The sequence below is a fragment of the Panthera pardus genome, unplaced genomic scaffold (assembly GCF_024362965.1).
Source record: "Panthera pardus isolate Hobbes unplaced genomic scaffold, ASM2436296v1 HiC_scaffold_12, whole genome shotgun sequence".
NCBI classification, from domain to species: domain Eukaryota; kingdom Metazoa; phylum Chordata; class Mammalia; order Carnivora; family Felidae; genus Panthera; species Panthera pardus.
Window position 1 is genome coordinate 33284897 of NW_026526677.1, and position 21973 is coordinate 33306869.

Consider the following 21973-nt stretch of genomic DNA (forward strand, 5'->3'; position numbering starts at 1 on the left):
AAATTTCACAATGCCTGGCATGATTATATATATATATATATATATGATATATTATACATATATATCATATATATATGATATATATATATATGATATATATATATATCACGGGTCATGCGAGAAACAGGAAATTATGATCTGTAATGAAGAGAAAAATCAATCTATAGAAACAGTGCCAGAAATAGCACAGGTGGTAGAATTAAGATAAAAACATTAAAATTGTCAACATAATAGCATTCTACATGTCCAAGAAGCTGTGGGAAAGGTTGGGCATGGTAAATAAGGACATGGAAGATTTAGAAACACACACACACCTCCTTAAATCTAACTGCCACAAATAAAAACTATAGCCTCTGAGATGAAAAGTGAACTATTGGGATTAAAAGAATATTAGATTTCAAAAAAAGGAAACACAGGGAAAGGCTTGAAAAAACAAAATGAATAGAGCACTAGGGAGCTGTAAGACAGCATTAGGCAATAGAACGTACATGAAAGTGGGGTCATCAAAGGAGAGGAGCTGGAGGATAGGGGAAGAGAAAATATTTGAAGAAATAAGGGCAATGTCTGCATTTGTCTTGTTATGGTATTCTCAGTGCCTAGCAAAACACCTGGTAGGTATTAGACATTTAGCAAACATTGAAAATATTTGTGGCATAACCATAAGTAAAAGAGAAGCACATGAGTGCTATTGCAGGGTATAAGGACCATCAGGGACCAAGGGACAACAGTTTGAAAAAAAGGGAAGCTTATTAGGGGCACCTGGGTGGCTCAGTGGGTTAAGTGTCCGACTTCGGCTCAGGTCATGATCTCTCAGTCTGTGAGTTAGAGCCCTACGTAGGGCTCTGTGCTGACAGTTCAGAGCCTGGAGCCTGCTTCCGATTCTGGGTCTCCCTCTCTCTCTGTCCCTCCCCTGCTTGCTCTCTGTCTCTCAAAAAAACAAAAAAACAAAAAAAAAAAAAGGGAAGCTTAGAAGTGGCACTTCTTTAGCAGACCTGGGGATGGGTTCAATTTGAAGGTGTATATGGTTTGAAGAATTGGAGGAGATGAACAAGGATATTCCACATGAGAACAACATGAATGAAGACTTGGAAGCAAGAATAAACATGGTTTTGAATATATCACCTCAACTAGAGAGGTGGTTGCACTTGAGGAATAATGAGAAATGAAGTTAAATGGGTAACTTAAGGGTCAGAGTATGCAAGCCTTTAGAAATAGGAAATGGTGGGGGAGAAACAATTGAAAGTTTCTAAACAGAAACTTTTGCTAATGAAATCAGGGTTCAAGGGGGAAAGAGTATAATCATGACATTCATGATGGCTTAGAAAAAATACTAGAAAGAGTGGGCTGAGGACAATCAGGAAGTTAAAACGTTCCTATCATGAGGTGTTTAAACTGTATAGGAAACCATCTAACACACTATCAGCAGAGACTAGTGCTTGAATGAATGTCAGTGGAATCTATATACTGGACAAATTAATATTCCATTTAAATTAAGTACTAAAATTTTTCTTGGTTCATTAATTTTCAGAAGTGGCCCTAAGAAATCTGTAATGCATTAAGCAAATTTGCTTCATATCTCATTTACATAAGATTTTGGATCATCTTTTTAAAATTGTTCTCTGTGGTGCAATTGTTCCTTGTTCTCTTGCTTACCCAGGTGTTTCATGTTTTTTGTACTTTCCATCCTTAACTCTCAAACAGATTGGCAGAGGAGGCTCGTGCCTTGATTTTTAAAGTTAAAACGATGCCGCCACAAAAAGAGACTGTATTCCGTTACCTATTTGTCACAGAATCCCAGAATTTAAGAGTGAAAAAGACCTCGGAGATAGGACCCGTCATCGCACAGATAGGGAAACTGAGGACGAAAGGGGTTAAGGGAGCATTCCAGACTCAGAACCATTAATGGTCAAGCCCGGAGAAAAATCCAGACTTCCACTTGGAGCCAAGGGTTCTAAGCGAGTGGGACAAGGCTTGAATCTGAGGCAGGGAGCAAGAATCGGGAAAGGCGCTTTTTCCACCTTCCGAAGCCGGTGCATTCGCCACCCTCGGTACCGCGGGAGACGCTGCGTAAGACTAACCTTGAGGGCATAGAGCCCAGGTAGCTTCCACCACTCTCTAAGCCACAGGTCCTACTCTCGCGATACTTGGCAGGCCGTTTCCCTGCCAGCTCCTACTAAGCCCCGCCCCTCCACCGCAGCCCTATGTCGTCATTTCCTGTGGGTCTGCAGGCAAAGGGAGAAGATGGCGGCGCTGGGGGAACCTGTGCGGCTGGAGAGGGGTGAGTGCGGCCGAAGCCGGGACCGAGGTGGGCGGAGGGGGTGGAGGAGTGCCGTGTGGCCGGAGGGGAGGAGGAGCGACCCAGGCTCCGAGATCCGGATCCAGGTGCCCCTCGCGCCGAAGTCGCTGCTCCTGGCCCTTGGGAGGGCGCTTGCTGTCCCCTGACTGATACTCAGACCCCTGCTCTCTTCACATGGACTGTGCCGGTGCACAGCACAGTTAAATACTAGCTGTCCGCCTTCGTAGACACACGCCGCAGACGCGCTCCCTAGGTGCGCACGGCAGACCCGGCGGCCTGAGACATGTCAACCCCAGAAGCAAACATCACACGCCCAGTTCGGAGAGACTACATGCACTGCCCTTACTTACGCGCGCACAAATCCGGTGTCCCCGCTCTCACCCCCACACATTGCAGACATCTCGGACACAACAGCACATTCACCACAGAGTCGTCCTTATTTATGCACAAACTCCGTCATTACTTTAACCACAACCTCACTTGTGTTTGTTTTGGGCTGTTTCCTGGCTTTGGTGCCCCTCCCAGGTACCGAGAAGGTGCTTTAAATACCATCCTACTGATTTGGTCCCCGGAAGAATGTTATATAACTATTTGGAATAGTGAGCGGTAGGTTGTAAAATACTTGAACGTATAGTCTTATTCCATCTTTACAAACCTTACAACTGCTAACTGTGGCTGGTTGCTTGCTTTTTAGAGCAGACTGTCAAGGAAAGTAAAATCTGTTCTGCTGAGTAATTAGATACCGAAGAGCCAGTGAAAATATATGACTGTGCTCCTGTCAGGGTCCTGTTACAGAGTTTCAGCATTCCACCCTTCCCTTCCCAAAACCTTTATTTCAAGGCAATTGCAAGCATGCTTTTGACACATCAGTATTAGATGTCATTGGTAAGTCAAAAACAAACAACATTTTGAGTGCTGGTGGTAAACAAAATATAGGGTGGAGATTGTAGATATCTTCCGAGTATTAACTCTTGCGGTTACAGCCTGAGTATTAAGTAACTTCCGCTCCAAAAAGGAAATATATTTTTGGAATTATTGTATTTAAAGAAACCTCTTTCCTCATACCTTCACACAAATAAATGCTCACTTAACATTATTTTTTCCTGATGGTGTTCACTATTTGTAAGCCTCTTTATAAATGACATTGCTTCCCTCCAGCCCACCAGACCATTAATTAAAGCATCATTTTTGACAGAGGAGTAGCTACTCTGGGAAGAATTACTAAGTTAGGCTTAAGACTGTGACATCTCCCTCCTGAGCACAATGGCACTGTGCTTTGTAGATGGGAACAAATCTGTTCGTTGTTAACAGGAGTAGGAGTTTTTTTTTTTTTGAAAGCCAGTCGTAGGATTCTAACATGTTGGCAGTCTTTTGTGTTTTTAAGCGCAGCACAAAATGTGAAACTTCACCTCTGGCATTTAGGTTTGGTAGTCATGGCTTTTTTTGCTTTTTCAGAGTTCTTTACAGTTCCACAGTAGAATGCTCAGCAACTTAGTAGGATGAATTACTAGAGGTTGCCATTTAGCTGGATAAGAAAGATTACATCACCTGTTTCTTATTTAGGATTCTCTTTAACAAATTCTATTAACAAACACTTCCAATAACCCTACAATTTAAAATTAGTGCATATGATCAAGATCGTGAATGTTTTCTAAATCATCCAAATATGATTCAGTGGAATAGCTTTGAGCACATGTTAGGTACAGTTTAGGTTCAGTAAAGAGTTTTTTTCATTTCGTTTCAATTTTTTGTTAATTGGAAATATTTATATAGCTTACATATTGTAACTTTGTAAGTCAAAATAATCAATGAACCAAAAGCTCCCATTCATCAGTCATTCATTCTAGTGGTGCAATAATCAGAAGGGGGAAAGTCGGATTCCATTGCATTTGATTAATATCAGTTTAAGCTTTTATGATCTGAAGTTGAAAAATCTACTTCTTTCTTCACTATATTTATTGCTAGTTTTGTAGTATTATACACAAAGAAGGCCATATTAATTCTATAAAGAAAAAGTTCCAGACTTGTGGTATAATATAAAGTTCAGAACTTCTTCCATTTTAAAAGGAGGCAAAGAATAATAAAATAATAGGTACTGTAGCCCTCTGGGGTACAAAAACAGTTAAGAAAAAAAAGTCAAAATACAGAAAATTACAGTGTTTTAACATGACTCGGAATCTTACAAAATATCTTAATTTATAAAATACATTTCCCAATATGCCTAATATATTTGTACAAACATGTACCACCTCTTAAGATTTCTTAGGATTAATTGGTGCCAAGGGAACATAATATTTATGCTTGCTACATACCAGACCCTTTTCCATGCTTTTTTTGGTTTAGTTGTAAAGTAATTCTCATAAGGAAGGTACTGTTACTTCCATTTTACAGTGGAGAAACTGAGACATGCACATTAAGTAACATGCCCAAGATCACACAGCTAATATTGAGACCAGATTGGCAAAACTTTTTATTTTTCTGTTTTGTAAATGTATGTGTTTGGTTGAACTTGTCTTAATTAAAACAGTGTGTTAATGATCCTGAGTTGAAAAGAGGCCACAGTTAATTTATTCCTTTATACCATTGTTACTGTGTCCCTGCCACTAAGTGCATCTGTTATTGAAAGTTCATATCTACTTATAAATTGTGATTTTCTTTGGAAAATGAAAAAGGATTTCACTAGCACACAGTGTTTTGTACTACTCAAAGCTTTGATTACTAATCATGATAGGTAACTTTTTTTGACTACTTTCAGATAGAACTGTCTGCTTTTTGAAGCAGTACAATGTTCATGTGTCTATCACATTTGAACCCGTCTTTTCCTGTGACATTTAGTATTTTATATTCAGTTTTCCTGTGTCTCAAAGATACTATTTTCTAGATCTTGCATGTGTGCAACATTAATATTTGATCCTAATCTACATAAAAGCATTCTCAGATTTTACATTCCCTCTCTCATATGTGTATTCATGTAACCCCCACCCCCAACACACACACAAGCTCACACTCTTACACATTTTTCCCCTCCATATTCTACATATTTCTAGTTAATCCTTAAGGATTGTATCCTGTTACAAGGCATTTAGAGAATATTCAGAGAAAATTATTTATCAGTGTGTGTGTGTTTAATTCTAGATATTTGTAGAGCGATTGAATTGTTGGAAAAACTGCAAAGGAGTGGAGAGGTCCCACCACAGAAACTTCAGGCTTTACAAAGAGTCCTTCAAAGTGAATTCTGCAATGCTGTAAGAGAGGTGAGTGAATGGGATTAAATTTACTAAAAACGTGAGTTAATTAGGTAAGATAGTACTCTGAAATTTGGGTTTAGAAGTTTTTAAGAAAACAAACTTTAGAAAAATACTAGAACTGGGGCACCTGGGTGGCTCAGTTGGTTATGCATCCAACTCTTGATTTCAGCTCAGGTCATGATCTCATGGTTTGTGAATTCGAGCCCCACGTTGGACTCTGTGCTGACAGCATGGAGCCTGCTTGGGATTCTCTCTCCCTCTCTCTCTGCCCCTCCCCTGCTTACACTTTCTTTCTCTCAAAATAAATAAATAAATTTAAAAAGGAGAAAAAAAATATTAGACCCTATCTCTCTCTCTCTTGAAAAAAGTATATTGTTAAATATATTTAAAAAAAGCATATATGTTAAGTATAACATACAATGTTATATTAGTTTCAGGTGTACAGCATATTATCCACCAGTTCTATTTATTATTCAGTGCTCACCACAATAAGTGTAGTCACCATCCATCATCAAACATGTTGTTACAATACTAACACTATATACCCTATGCTATACTTTTCATGTCTATGACTTATTTTATAACTGAAATTTTGTACCTCTTCATTTGTGGGGATTTTGAGTAGAAAAACATTTTACTGGATGCCTGAGGGGCTCAGTTGGTTATACGTCTGACTTCAGCTCAGGTCATGATCTCATGGCTTATGAGTTTGAGCCCCGCATCGGCTCTGTACTGACAGCTCAGAGGCTGCAGCCTGCTTCAGATTCTGTGTCTTCCTCTCTCTCTCTCTGCCCTTCCCCTGCTCGCACTCAGTGTCTGTCTGTCTGTCTGTCTCTCACTCACCTCACTCCCTCTCTCAAAAATAAACATTAAAAAAATATATTAATAATAATAATATTTTACCGGGATGCATAACTTTGCCTAAAACTTTAACACACTCCTTAACTTGACTTAGAACTCAAACGTGGTATATTCTGAGATTTTAAATCATGATGATAACTTTGGGTTTCACAGGTATATGAACATGTCTATGAGACTGTGGACATCAGTAGCAGTCCTGAAGTGAGAGCTAATGCAACTGCAAAGGTAGTTGTTTTTTTTTTTTTTTTTCATTTACTAAAAGAGACTTCATTATAAATGAGAGGTTTAGGGGCACCTGGGTGGCTCAGTCAGTTAAGTGTCCAATTCTGTCTCCCTCTCTCTGTGCCTTCCCCACTCGTGTGTACCCGTATTCTCACTCGCTCTCTCAAAAATAAAATAAAAAAACATAAGTGAAAGGTTTAAAATGTGGAGTTACTAGATATTTGATAGGCTAATTTTGAAAACTAACATGTAGTATTTTTTGAGCCACACTAAACTTCTCAAGTACTAAGACAAGACATTTTTTATTGGCTTTACAGGAGATATTTTATCATGCAGTTTAGATAATGCATTAAAAATACACTTGCAGGGGCGCCTGGGTGGCTCTGTTGGTTAAATGTCCGACTTAGGCTCAGGTCATGATCTCGCAGTTTGTGAGTTCAAGCCCCGCGTCGGGCTCTGTGCTGACAGCTCAGAGCCTGGAGCCTGCTTCGGATTCTGTGTCTCCCTCCCTCTCTGCCCCTCCCCTGTTCATGCTCTGTCTCTCAATAATAAATAAATGTTAAAAAAGTTTAAAAAAAACCACACTTGCACACAAATAATAATATACCTGTTGGTGCGCCTGGGTGGCTCAGTCAATTAAGTGTCCAACTCTTGGTTTTGACTCAGGTCATGATCTCATAGTTCATGAGTTCAAGTCCACCTTAGGCTCTGCTCTGACAGGAGCCTGCTTGGAATTCTCTCTCTTCCTTGCTCTCTGCCCCTCCCGCATGTCTCTGAAAATGAATAAATATTAAAAAAATATACATGTAATACATATTTGTTATATATGATATGCATATATCATGTAAATTTTCAAAAAAATTCTGAGGTATATGTTATCCTGACTTTATTGGTGAGGAAGCATTATATTAGGTTATTTTTCTCAAATCACACAAATAGTAAATGGTAGAACTGGGTACTCCCCTAGGTTGCTCTTTGCTTTTCTCCTTTGCCTGAACTCTGCAAATATAGGGGTAATGTCACTAATAGGTTAGCTCTTCAGAGCTGCATATGGCAAGTTTTATGTGCTTTTCTGTACCAGTGGTTTCCTCCAATATTTCCAGAATTGACCTCAGTGTCCATCATATCTTGTTTGAATAAACTAGTATCAGCAGTAAGTGACTTATACTAGAATTAGTCATTAGTAGGTAATTTTGCCTTGATAATTACCGATCCATAAAAGAAAATACTGGATTCTCTGTTGAATGTAAACACTTAAACATGTGAGTATAGTTTGGAAGAATATAAAAAAGACATGGAAACTTGGCTTGAAATTCTAGAGTTACATGACCTCACGACTTCCTGAATTTCTGAGCCTTAGTTCTATTTGTAAAATGGGGCTTCTTTCAGAGCTTGGAACCTAATGGTATTCAACAAATCTTGATTTCCTTCCTCTGCCCCTTCCCATTTTTGCTCATGCACCTTGATCTATTTATGAAAAATGGTACCAGATTACTTAATTACCTGCTTTTAAAAGCAGAAAAAAACCAAAAATCTCAACTTTGTGTTAGAATTAGTGTAGGTTAGTCTAAATTTGAAAGTTTTAAAGAAGATGTGATGTGACTCTGTTTTCATCTTCTGTGGGGTTTTAGGAGTAACTGGGTAGTTGACTAAAGCAACAAAAAAAGTTCACGTTGGTTATGTGTATCCCTCTTTTTCTCAATATTGAATTATTTCTTTAATTAGTTATTTAGTATATAGTACAGATAGTAACAGCAGCCCAAATGATTGCATATAAGGACACCTGCCTCCTTACAGGTTATTATGTAGATAGGTTGTGCCTTGCACAGACTCCTAAAGGAGCCAGGTTATCCAGCCCAAAGCCCAGGGCTGCTGGCATGCCAGGGAAGGGGTTTTCTCTGTAACATGCACCAGTGTTCATCTGCCAAGCAAGCCCGCACGCCAGTTGCTGCAGAGAAGTCCTGGGTACTGGGTGGACTGAGTGGCCTGAACAGTCTTAACACCTCCTGCGTAGGCCCAGGGTATGCTTTCTGGTCATCATCACCCCATCCACTCAGCTTACCTTCTCTTTCAAACTGCCAGTGAACTTGTGAGCATTCAAACATCAAAAGCGTGTACCTCAAAAGTAGTTTTAAAAGAGACAAAAGAACTGAAGCAAACAAAGATCATATTTGTAACTATGTGAAATTCTTTTCGAGGCTACTGTCGCTGCATTTGCTGCCAGCGAAGGACATTCTCATCCTCGAGTTGTTGAACTACCAAAAACAGAAGAAGGCCTTGGATTCAATATTATGGGAGGCAAAGAACAAAACTCTCCAATCTATATCTCTCGAATAATTCCAGGTGGAATTGCTGATAGACATGGGGGTCTCAAGCGAGGAGATCAACTTCTTTCTGTTAATGGAGTGGTATGGATGAATTTTATTTGTACTTGTAGTAATGCATTGTAACCACATGGGGGTATATTTGAGTTACAGAAACCAAAGATGTTGAGGGGAAAACCAAAGCCGCTTTGTAGTTTAGAAATCCCTTGAGGGAATCCTGGGCCGTACTATTTAGTACAGTGATACTTTTTAAAGCACTTTAAGTGTGTTTTGCTTCTTTTCCAATGTAAATTAGCAACGCTTAGTGTGATTTTTATGAAGTAATTAAGCTCTTTAGTAGTTACGGCAGTACATTAAATTAGAGAAGTCCGCCCTCATTTTCGTACAGAATGCCAGCTGCTTAATTTACTTGGGACCTAGTGAGGTAATAGGGCATATATATTGGTATCGGGAACAATTATTTGGAACTTAAAACCCAGTTGCTGGATTTGATTTGGCAGAGGATTTCACACCGATTAAAATGATAGAACCAGTTTATTTTGTAGACTTATAGTGTTGTGATGATACAACATTAAAATTCTTTTTACTTTTATGTTTTTTAAACATTTTTGCATTTTGAGCTGCTTACAAAACCTGGATACTAATTGTGTGTATGTCTGTTTTTCCCCAGAGTGTTGAAGGAGAACATCACGAAAAAGCTGTGGAACTGCTGAAAGCAGCTCAAGGAAAGGTTAAGTTAGTAGTACGGTACACACCCAAGGTCCTCGAAGAGATGGAGTCGCGCTTTGAAAAAATGAGGTCAGCAAAACGCAGGCAACAGACCTAATGCAATTCAGAACTTTATATTCCATTTTGCTTTTAGCTAGAAAAGTTTTACTTGTGACCTACTGATGGCCGCAGTGCCAACGATTGTAAAAAACAAACAGAAACTTCCCATGAGATCCTTCTTGCCATTTTATAAACACCTATTTTAACATCGTTTATGGTTCCAGAGATGCATACACTTTTTTCTGACAAGAAAAAGTGAAAGGTGATGAGGGCAATTCTGTCCTGCTGTTTTTACAGGCCTTTTTCAAATGCAGATTTTGTCATAAAGTTGTTATAGATTTTTAAAACTGCTTTTTTAATATTAAAATGTACTTTTACATTCTCAATCTTTTTTTAGAAAAAAAAGTTTTCTTCATTTGGCTGCTTATTTAAAAATAACAATTCTCCAATTCTTTTTTTGCTTACTCTGTTTTTTTTAACCTGTAAAAGTTCTTTACGGTTTTCCAAGAAATTAAACATAACAGTCTCAGCTACAGCAGTTCATTACACTATCAGTGTTAACACCACTGCTGCATTTTGTACTTTGAACACATGCATAATATATATAATCAATGGTAAATCATAACTCAACAGTGGAAATTTTTTACTTTTATTTAAACATAATGTATAATGAATATTCATTTATACTGATTTATAAAAGTTTTTAAACACTGAAACAATCATTGCTAAAATATATATTTCATAATATTTGAGCAGTGAGGCAAGAGGATGTAATTTGATTGTTGGCATTACTGATTACATCTTTTTATGTTCAACAATATATCATAAATTACAAATGCAAAAACAGGTTCAGGTTTCATTTTTTTGCAAATTTTTTTAATGCTATTCATTCTTATTTAAATATAGTTCTTATATTTTGGTTTTTCCATTCCTAGGGATGAGCCAGTTAGATTGTGTTGGGAAGTAGCAGAAGCAAAGACGAAAAAGTAATACCTTTAACCTCACTAGCCTCAAGAGTTACACACTCTGTACTAGCTCACCTTAAAGAGTTGATTTTAGAGATAGGAAGAAGATAGAAGGATATACTTAAAATATAGAGAAATTATGAGGCGATATATTCATAAGAATCTGCAGGCTCTTAGTCAAAATGAGTAGGAACTCATTCATATTGAAATGGTTGAATTTAGAGATGTAATCTTTGAAATGATGGGAATTCTGAGAGATGCTTTCATTTGTCCACTGGATGTCACTCTTACTGAAAGGCAGCTACTAGTGTAGGACTGTGACTGAGGTCTTTTTAAAGGTGGAAATTAAGAGTTGAGGTTCATTTTCAGTCACAATTTACAGGAACATTTGTACAATTTTTAAGAATTTTATGTGACAGATGCTAAAAAGAAGATAATGGGTTGAAATATATAAGGAATTTAGCCTAATTACTGACCCTGTGTAAAAAGTGGGCATTTTGTAACATTCCTTCAGGAAGAATAGAAATGTATACCTTTTCCTGCATGTTTGTGAGCACTGTGAGTCTTACAAGATTATTCCAGTTTTCAATGATTTTCAGAATAAAAGTCAATCAACATTGTTATTTATCATTTAGGTATTGAACACTGGATTGCATGGTCGAATGTGTCTTTAGTCCATTACAAAACGTGCTTGTATTGGTAGGATCATGTTGTTAAATTGTGTATTTTCAAAATTAATTGATGTTTTTAAAATGTTGAGACCAAAGTAGAGTAGAATTATGAATTTATTTTAATTTAATTGTAAAGTTATTAGAGGTATTTGTTGTAGAGCTTTACATATTAAAGAGAGATATTGGTGCATATAAAAACAGTAATATTATTATGCTCGTATTCTTGCATTACAGGGTAAGTAAATCCTGATGAAATCTTATTTTTAGTATAGCTACAGCTGTAGTAGCTTGCAAGGGTGTGTCAACATTTCATTATAAATTATAGCTTCCTGGTTCAGTATCTCCGCTGTTTCAGAACTTTCAGCCAAGTTCAGTCTTTTTTGGTGTTGAAACTTAGTAAGTTGAGTAAGCTATTTTTTTTCTCTTCTACAGTAATCCACAATCTGTTCTTTGTGTGGGTTGGCACTTATTTATAATTCTTAAAATAAGGATAGCTTAAAGGAGCCAAATACAGTAGTTTGCTTGCTACTGTTGAGCATGAGTAGCAGTAGTTTGTTTTCGTTAATGCAGTTTTCAGAGTGTATCCCAGAATTTTAAATCTCGACCATAGAAAAATTCGGTCATTTGGTGGCAGAGATGTACAGTACTGGTCTCGTATATAGTGAGGAGATGAAGGGAGGTGTCATCTTATAAATAAATGTATGACTCATGAACATAACTAGGCACATAGTAAGTATATAATAGGTGTTTGATTTGTAAATTATAAACTACTCAATTTCCATTTATTTTCTTGGTATTTCAAAATGGGTTGAGTCAGTGATTCTCAGCCTTAGCCGCACGTTAGAACCCCTGCAGAGCTTTAAAAACTATTAGTATATGAGTCCCATTCTGTATCAAGTTAGATGAGAATCTCTGAGGGTGGGGCCAGATACTTATTTTTTTAAAGCTTTCCAGTTGGTTCTAAAGGACATCTGGGTAGAGAACCACTTGTTTTCCCCTTTATAAAATGCTCTAATCACACTCCTGTCGTGAACTTAAATTCTAATGGGAAAAACACAGTTAAGTGCATAATATATTTGGAAGTATCAGAGTAGAAAGAATTTACAGCTACTGACTGTTAAGTAGTGGCAAATATAATAATCGGTTATCTTTTTTAGTAATTTCTTTAGGAATAAAAGGTACTTGGCATTCATTATTTGGGAAGTGATTATAGTTTACCTTTTATCTTTTTTTTTTTTTTTTTAATCTGCCAGTAGTTTAAATGTAAGATTTTAGTGTCTGTCATCTTTCTGCCCCCTTTGCATTTAAAACTTACAGAAATGAATGTGTATTAGTTGAGAAAGCATGTTTAAAAACTGCAGATGAGAAATAACTGTCATTGGTTATTATGTGCTGTTTTAATATGGCCACTTTATCCATTAGTATACTAGATTATAATGGCCTAGTTCTTTGGAGGTTGAGAATTCAGATGTGTTTTTAAAATCATTGTCTTCCTCTACTAAATTTTTTAGTTATTTTGTTCAAGTACTTAAGTAGTTTGGCTCAAGTACTTTGTTTACAATTAAAATGGATATTATAGCATTTAGTAGAAGAAACGGCTATGGCTTATCTGAAAAGAATGTCAGCATGACTTGGTGTAGACTTAAAAGAATACATGTTGTGAATATTTTATAATGTGGAATGATCACTGAAATATCAAGGACTCTGGTATTGTATTTCCTGAATAAATGTATGTTTATGACTTTTCTAACTTACATTTTGTTGTCTCTCCTAACAATCTGGTTTTACACTTTTTATTGTCCAAAATTTCACCAATTGTGTTTCTTCAACAGCTATTGCAGTTCTGTAATGGTTAAATAGTGGAAAAAACCCAAATTGCTTGTTCATTAATTTTCAAGAACTTGCAAACTAATTTGTATCTGGACATAGTTTTTAAAAATATTATCAAACAGTATGCTTCTACTTTAATTCCTGAGTGTGAAGCAAAGAAAAATACCCACATTGGATTTAACACTTTTTCAGTAGATGACTTCATTTATTACCAACTTAATTCTGATTCTAAGATATATTTGAAATAAACTTGTATTATATTCTTGTTATTTGGATTTGAAAAAAAATTGGTATAACTACACAATAAATGTGTTTCTGAAAACTCTGTATAAAATAACTTAAATAAGGTAAAAACACAATCTGTGGTGGTTACTGGAGTGAAACTTTGAATTCCTATATTTTGCTTTGTCTTTCATAAAATATAACTATAGAAAAAATTCTCTTGTGTTATTTTGGGAGAGGCAGTTTGACATGTGTTTGACAGCACAGCATCTGCAGGCCAACTATCCTAAGTGTGAATCCTAGATCCACCATTACTATGTAATCTTACATAAGTTACTCCTCTATGCCTTGGTACCCTCATCTGTCATGTGTAATAAGATCTTAGTAATTGTTAGGTCATTATCCGTAACACTCTTATTTAGAAAGGTGCCTGGCATAGTAAGTGCTACTTTTGTTTGCTATTATTTGCACGTAAAAGCTTCAGGGACCTTATTAGCTGAAGGAAGACATGTGGCCACATAATTAAACTTGCAACTTCTTATTTTTGATGCCTAGGAAACAGATAAATTATGCTTGAAAACTTTATAAGGAATAAGACTCAAGGAATTTTCAGATTTCTGTCCACTGAATCAAAGAAACTAATGAGATTCTAAAATTTGTCGTGTTTTGGGGTCAGAGGGTTGAGGCCATGTTGAGAATGAAAATCATACAAAGTTCAAGTGAGTGATTTGTTCAATCAGAAAAGCAATTTGTAGGAAGGATATGAGCTAGCTCTAGAGACAGTGGATTGCTGGAATGGGTGTCAGACAAATATAAGGCATGATTCATCATGAATTTTTTAAATGCATGAAAATGTACCAAGCCACAAGGAGTACAACAAAAAGCATTTATTGTTAGCACTCAGTTTCTTCAAAATGTTTGTAAGCCGGAATACCCATTCTCTGAATCTTTACATTCTGGTTTTGTTACATTCACTATCGTTAATTGTTCGGATTTTAATTAAAGAAGTGGTGACCCAGTTTTTTGTACATTTTATATATTTGGTGGCAGATAACCTCTACATGCTGGAATTTTTAAGACTTACTTTATATAGTAAGCAAAAGGTAAATTCATACAGAACCCATTTGTAAATTGTATTCCTTCAATTTTAATTTTTTTTTAAAGAGGGCAGTGCTTTATGTCAACAAGGTATGTGTGAGAGCTCTCCTGAGTCTTACCAATTACAGAAGTATATTTTGGACAGTCAAGATTTAGTCCTTTAAAAATGTGTGTGTGTGTGTGTGTGTGTGTGTGTGTGTGTGTGTGTGTGTTTAATGTTTTCTCTAGGGAAGGAAGTGTGGATGAATTCTAATTTGTTAAGAGTCTCCAGAATTGAAACCAACATGATAAAAAGAAAATGTAGCTATTGGCTGCTGCTAAGCTCCCCTTATTTGGCCCTTATTTGGCAGTTATAGAAAGTAATTCTAATCAGAGGATAACAAAAACCCAAACTTTAATTTTGTTTTTTATTTGGCAAAAAATGCAATCTGAAAGCATGAAATAGGGGCAGATTTTTATTTCTGGTATCTCTTACTTGACCTAGATTTGAGCCCAGAGTTTAGATGCTATCCAAGTTTGACTTTGGATTTTAAGGTGTTATAGACTGAATTGTGTGCCTCCCAAAAAAGATACCTTGGAGCCTAACCCCTGGTACCTCAGAATGTGACCTTTTTTGGAGATGGAGTCTTTACAGAGTTAATTCAGTTAAAGTGAAGTCATTAGGATGGAACCTAATCCAAAATGGCGAGTGTTCTCATTAAAAAAGAGAGAAATTTGAATACAGACACACAGGGAGAACACCATGGGAAAATGAATGGGGTGATGCCTCTACAGACCAAACAACACCAAAAAAAGCCAGCAAACCACCAGAAGCAAGGAGAAAGGCATCAACAGATTCTCCCTCTCAGTCTTTAGAAGGAAACAAACCTGTGGACATGTTGGTCTTGGATTTTAGTCTACAGAACTGTGAGAACAAACTTCTCTTATTTAAGCCACATAGTTTGTAGTACTTTATTACAGCAGCCCTAGAAAACGAATACGCAAGAGAATCCTTTGTTTTGGTGGCTTCACCACCAAAAATAGGTACAGAAGCAAAATTAAATGTGACTTCTCCCATGTGTGATAAAAAGGTGTCGAAGTGGTTTTGACTAAAAGAGAATGAGATTCCTCACCTTTGAGGGTGAGGGGAATGCTGAGTTTTCTGTATTTGAAACACTTCCTTAGACTCATATGCAGCTGTTATTGAGCTTGTATATCCAAATGGCCACCTGGCCTTAACTGGCCCCTCAGAACTTTGCTTTTTCCTTAGTTTAAGCTTGCCAGTTGTTACCTGGCTGCATCTTTCTCAATTGAAGGACTTTGTAGGAGTTGGCAGTGACAGGAGAAGATTTAGCACTGAGGAGAGACTTTGTGCACCAGCCCTTGCTCCACGTGGAATGTGAAGAGAATTTGCCCTTGGCCTGCGGTATTTCACCCTGTGAAGATTTGTGCTGGCTTCCTTAGTGTCTATGTGCCTGATACGAAGCATAAATTCAGCCAGAACCCATTGTGTTGCTCTCTCCTGAAAACTCTTTACTGTGCTTGGGATAGACTCTAAAAATTTTGCCATTATTGAAAAGGTTCTGCATAATCCATTCCCTACTTCCTCTCAAGCCTCATCTCATCCCACTGCTCCACTTGCTGTACCCCACACCAAATACCCCTTGCTGGAAGGTTCTCCCTCTGGCTCTCCCACTCGCTACTGCTCCTCACTCAGGTGTAAACTGAAGCCACCACCTCTGTTGAGGCTTCTGTTCACTCCATCTAAAGATAGGTTCCTCATCCTCTGTTAATACAGCCACACCTTGTTTATATCATGCACTTAATTTTGTTTCTCCCATTAGAATTTAAGTCCCGGGACAGCAAGAAGGATCACAACTGCGTCTTTACATTTGTACCCCTATCACGTAGCACGGTGATTTGTTCTACCTTGTTGAATTAGCTTACTTTCCGCAATTCCACAGGTGGATCAAGAACTTACACTGGAACTATATAAAAGCAACGGTTTGCCAGCTGATCTTGATGTTAAAACAAATAGTCCAGGAAGGACCAAGATACTAAAGGGATAGTATCTTCATCAATCTTTTATTACCTCAGTCCATTTAACATGCTGGGTCCCATTTGTGGAGGACAACAAATGTTGTTTACTCCTCTATCTTCACTCTTCGTGTGTCTCCAAACATGAGCAGCCTTTCCACTCGCTGCTCCCTCTGCTTGGAATCTCCTTTACCCTCCACTGATACATATTTGTCTATTTTGTCAGCTCCCTCTCTCCCTGACATCATAAATAACTTGAGGGCAGGCAGGACTTTGTTTTGTTCACTACTGTATATCCAGAGGTGAGAACAGTGTCTAGCATATAGCAGACAATGTTGAGAGAAAAAAAATGGAAGAATGCTATTTTAGCAAGTGAGGACAGGAAAGGTCTCTGAGGAGATGACATTTGAAGAGAAACCTGAATGGTGTGAACAGCAAGCCACCCCTGTGACTATCTGGGGAGGTGGATTTTTGACAGAGCCCAATAAATAGTATCTCTCTTCCCCACTATGGTTCTGAATATGGCAGGAAGTAAAACAAATGAGTTGGCAATCGGGGACCAAAATGTCCCCTTTATTAATTCTCCATACTACAAATGTTATTGAATGTCTGCCACGTGCCAATCATGTTCTAGGGGACAGGGATACAGAGAACAAAATGAAGCCCTTGTTTCATGGAGCTTCCTTTCTATTAGAGACTGGGCAGGTACACACATCTTAATCTTGAGAAACAAGTATCCTTCCTCAAGTTAGCCAGACTGACCCACCTAGTCTGGACCATGACTCAGTTCTCATCTTTCCATCCTGCAGTGGCAGAGTCTGCTCACTCCCTAGATGGATATGGGCCGAGCCAAGACATAAATGCTGCTGCTTCCCAGATGACAAACCGATCCTCACTCCATCTCCCATAGAGTGGGTGCTTCCATAAGTAGAAGCAGAATGAGCCACTGAGATTTAAGACCTAGAAAGTGTGGTATCCCCAGAGCAAAATCAAATCATGAACATAGAAATAATTTTATGAGAAGAATGGTTGGAAACAAAATTTTTAAATTTTTTAAAATTTGCAAATATTGGCAAAATTGGAATTTTATTATAACTATTTTCATTTTAAAACTTATTAAGGAGGGAAGGGGTCAACAGCACACACACCTTTCCCACCTCCCTCTTTCTGTAAATGCATAGAACCTCAAGGGTTAATTACTGTAGATGATCTTTTTCTCCTACCTTTTTATATTTTGCCACAAGATGGCACCAAAGTGCTGTTGTTTCTATTTTAGAAATTTCTAGCAGTTCTTGCTAAAGATCAAGCCAAAGACATTAAAATGTATCTGATCTGGCTCTCGGGTTGGGGAACAGGTGGAAATATGAGAAGACCAGCACCCCTAGAGAGGGCATGGAGTCTCCACACCCTTTCTCCATATGGTGCCCTCTGCATGCCTTCTGTCTGGCTGTTCCTGAGTTCTGTAATCTAGCCCGGCCTAAGCACTCCCCTTGCTGAGGTCTTCTGCCTCCAGACCACCCCGATGTTTTTCCTTGTGACCCTGTGTGGTCGTGCGATAACTCCCTCTCCGGAACCTAACTGCTGTTGTAGCCATGTGATTGCCTGAGGATGAAGCCAATACTGAAAAGAGCACAGAGAAGAAATGGAAAGAACCTCAGGTACTTGATGACATCACTGAGTGGCTAAATCAACCTGCCCTGAGGCCTGACCTCTCTGCAGACTTTGTGCAGTGAGATAATAACCTCTTTTATTGTTTTGGGGGGGCAAATGTACCTAATCTTTTCTTTTAAATTCAAAATTAATATTTAAATGTATTTCATAAAATGTAAAGCTTTGTAAATGTGGAAACTCTTTCCAACACACCCTAAAAGAAAACAAAACAAACCTATGCAAATTACCAAATTATACAAATATCTACCCTACCATTCAGTATATACGTTGCTAGGGATTGTGTGGACGGAGGATTCATTTAGTATTACTTTAGGGCTTCTACTAAGTATGAACAACTGTAGTTGACTGGAAATTATCTTTGGCTTTCTGCCTCTTGGTTATCTTCACCCGAGCCCAAACAGGATGTTTGATCAAGAGAAAAGTCCTTTCATAGAGGACATGGCACGTTCCTTAAATAAACCAACGACCATCTGAGGCATTGAGATTATCTTGCTTTGTCTGATACTAAATTTATGAAAAATTTTCTCTTTTCTATAAAAATTAAAAACACTAATTAAACCAATTCTAGAGTGGAAAGAGGAATTGACCTAGATATTAGTTCTAGATGTGCCACTTACTACATATGGGTAATTTAGCTGTCCTCTGTGGGTCTGATTTCTCACTGTTAAATGAGGGGATTTAACATATGCTCTCCAAATTTCTTTCTATTTCTGAGTATTTTAAAGTATCAAGGAGAAAGAGTTTGTCTCCACAGTCGATGGGACTTTCTAACAGCCCGAACTGCTCAAAGATGGACTCAGCTACCAGTGAGGATGTAAATATACTAACCCTTGATGTATCCAAGAGTGACAGGCATGTGTTACACATTCTTCAGCTTCAGGCAGGTGATTGCCTTCGGGTCCTTTATAATCCTAAATTTTCTAAATTCCATAAATTAAATTGGATTGGAAGCTGCTTGAAGGGTGGGACCCCCTGTCATACCTTCTTTTGTGAGTTTGCCAGGAAACATACCTCTGACTATAGGGAGGCTAACTGACTGACAGTCCTACTGGAATATCCTTCACCACATTTTTCCCAGGCTGGACCTAGTCAGTGACTGAGTACAACAGCAAAGGCACTAAGGCAATTGTGCTCAGGAGAGACATGGGACTCTTCTAATGGTGATTTTCTCTTGGGGTCTCCCCATTGGTCTTGCCAAACCTTGGAAGAACGCTACTTTTGTCTAAGACTCACCCAGGCTCTTGTCCTTCCTTCTCTCCTGACCTGGAGTCAAACCTGCATCTCAGTTTCATGGCTTTAAATATCTCCCTCCATCCCCTCCCCCATTTTCCCTCGGAAACATTTCCCCTAATCTCTTGTGTGAGCAATCCTGTTATCGGTGTTTGCTTCTCAAAGGATCCAAACTTGCACAGTCTCCTAGCAGAGAGTCATAAATTTGGGTGGAGGCTACATCAGAATCAGGAACTTTTTAAATCTTGAGAATCCAGGGCCTCATCCCAGACCTATGATTGAAGAATCAGTGGAGGTGGAATTTCTATTTTTAAAATCTTCCCCAGGTGATTTACATGTAGACTGACGCGCATTAATCTCACCCTTTTGTTCCCTAGCAGGGTAGATTCTGAGGAATAGGTACATGGTAAAAATTCCTCGAAAAAAAAATCCAGAAAATGTTGAAAAGCTTGACAAGTTTGTGCTATTTTGGTATAAAAGGAGCAAACTGGCAAAGTTACTATGTTTCTTTATCACCTCCAGGTCCTCCATTTGTTCTTTCATATTGCAAAATTTTTAAACTTTCCTCATTGTGTTCTACAAAATGAATTTGTATATTTCAACACTAACATGAGACCAAAAAAAAGAAAGAGAGAGAGAGAGAGTTTAGTAAATAGTACCAGATTTTGCCAACCAGACTCCAAGAAGAGCATTTTTGACATCACCCTAACTTTCAACACTGTTGATCTAGTTTCTGTGGTTTTCTTTGCTCCTTTCTCAGGTAATCTTGACGATTACAGATGGTTGGTAGTTTGCCTGTGTTTTTAAAAGCATTGCCTCTGATTTTTTTTTTACTTCAAAAAAGTTTTTAAAATCATTTTCAAAACCCCTAGGATTGTTAAAGTTTTCACCGCGACTGCCACTCCTTATTTTGAAGACAGTCATGGTAACCATCACTAGACAAAAAGAAAGGTTTTGAAATTACCTAGGAGGTGTTTAATAGTCTTTCTTGATACACAATATTAGGTGTCCAGGTCAGGAAAAAAAGAAACTACAGAATATGATATCTTCTCTCTCTGTCTACCCATAGCTTGTCTTTGAGTCTGAATTCTCTTACGGCCGTCTTCTCTAGATCTTTTTTAAGTTTATTTATTTATTTTGAGAGAAAGAGAAAGCATGAATTGGGGAGGGGCAGAGAAAGAGAAAGAGAGAGAATCCCAAGCAGGCTCTGCACTGTGAATACAGAGCCTGATGTGGGGCTTAAACTCATGAACCACGAGATCATGACCAGAGCCAAAGTCAGGCAGTTAACCAACTGAGCCACCAGGTGCCCCTTTCTCTAGGTTTCTTTTCAAATACATTCATGCAGACAAAGAAAAGCTTCCCAGGCTATGTCAGGATCCATAGCAGAGCTATCCCCAAGTTCTGGTCTTCTATAAGCACGTTTTATGGGACGCAGACATGTTGCATGAAGTTCTTTGAAATATTGTTTCATGCTAGAGTCTTCTTAAAATGTTCAAAGTTTTATCTGGAATTCTGAGAGAGTAAAAAGGAACCCAATTCTGTGACTGAACTTTGTGTTAATTCTTTGGTTTGAACAAATTCTCAGTGTGACTAGGAGATAATCTTTCTGGATTTCTATTCTGGTTTTTTTGTTTTTGTTTTTGTTTTTTGTTACTTTTACTTTTCTATCTGTTGCATTGTCTGGCTTCTGTCATGGGTTTGTGTTCCTCTTTGTAGTTTATGCGCTTAGGCCTTGGGATCCACGCGTGGTTCTGTCATTCAGAAATTGTTCCCTTGAGGGTCATTCACCTCTTGGGTTAGATCTGAAAGGGAAATTCAGGATAAGCAAATTAGATTTAGAAAGGATTGGGCATGGATAAGAAAACATTTCTGATATTTATTGAAATGTTTTGAAATTTGGGATCAATATGGGTCTTCAGAACTACCAGAAAGGACCTCTGACCCCAGGATATGCAACCAGGCCAAGAAACTAAGAACTCTTTAGCAATGTCCTGAAAAGGGGTGACTTCCAGAATGGCCGTCAGTCAGTCACACGGGAAGCCTTATGCCGGTCCTCACATCCCAAGATCTATCAGTTCTGCACATGTGGCAGTAGAGGAAAGGGGGTCAGAAGCCCACATTTGGTCACAAGTGCAACTTAAAAGGATGTTTTTAATTTGTCAACAATTTTACATTGTTGTTTTTGTGCTTCAAAATGATTGCCATTTTAAATTATCCCTAAAAACTAGGTCCTGTGCACAAGAGGACCACTCTAGGGACCTTGAAACACAGAAGAAAAGGACAAGTGGGTGAAAGCACCTATTTGAGACCAAGGTAGAAAGATTGTAAGCCTCTGAGCCCGTGTGGGAGCTCCTCCATCCTAAGGCCCCAGATGCAAATGTGGAAGAATCAGAGCATAGAAACAATAGCATTTATCTTGAGGATTCAAACTGGATACATACCAGATATCTGATGGGTGTGATATGTTTTCTTTATCCCCTGAATTGCTCACAGTTTGAAATGTTCATATATGTATACACACATAAAGATACCCATTCATATGTTTGTG

The 21973-nt window shown here is 38.0% G+C and overlaps 1 protein-coding gene across 1 annotated transcript; it reads left to right on the top strand.

The window, feature by feature from the left end:
- The first annotated feature begins 2191 nt into the window (after positions 1-2191).
- Positions 2192-13109, top strand: LIN7C (lin-7 homolog C, crumbs cell polarity complex component). The gene is made up of 5 exons (XM_019456576.2): positions 2192-2278; positions 5432-5550; positions 6559-6630; positions 8826-9035; positions 9622-13109. The coding sequence occupies exons 1-5, from the start codon at positions 2242-2244 to the stop codon at positions 9775-9777; spliced, it is 594 nt and encodes a 197-aa protein (XP_019312121.1). The 5' UTR covers positions 2192-2241; the 3' UTR covers positions 9778-13109.
- The last annotated feature ends 8864 nt before the right edge of the window (positions 13110-21973 follow it).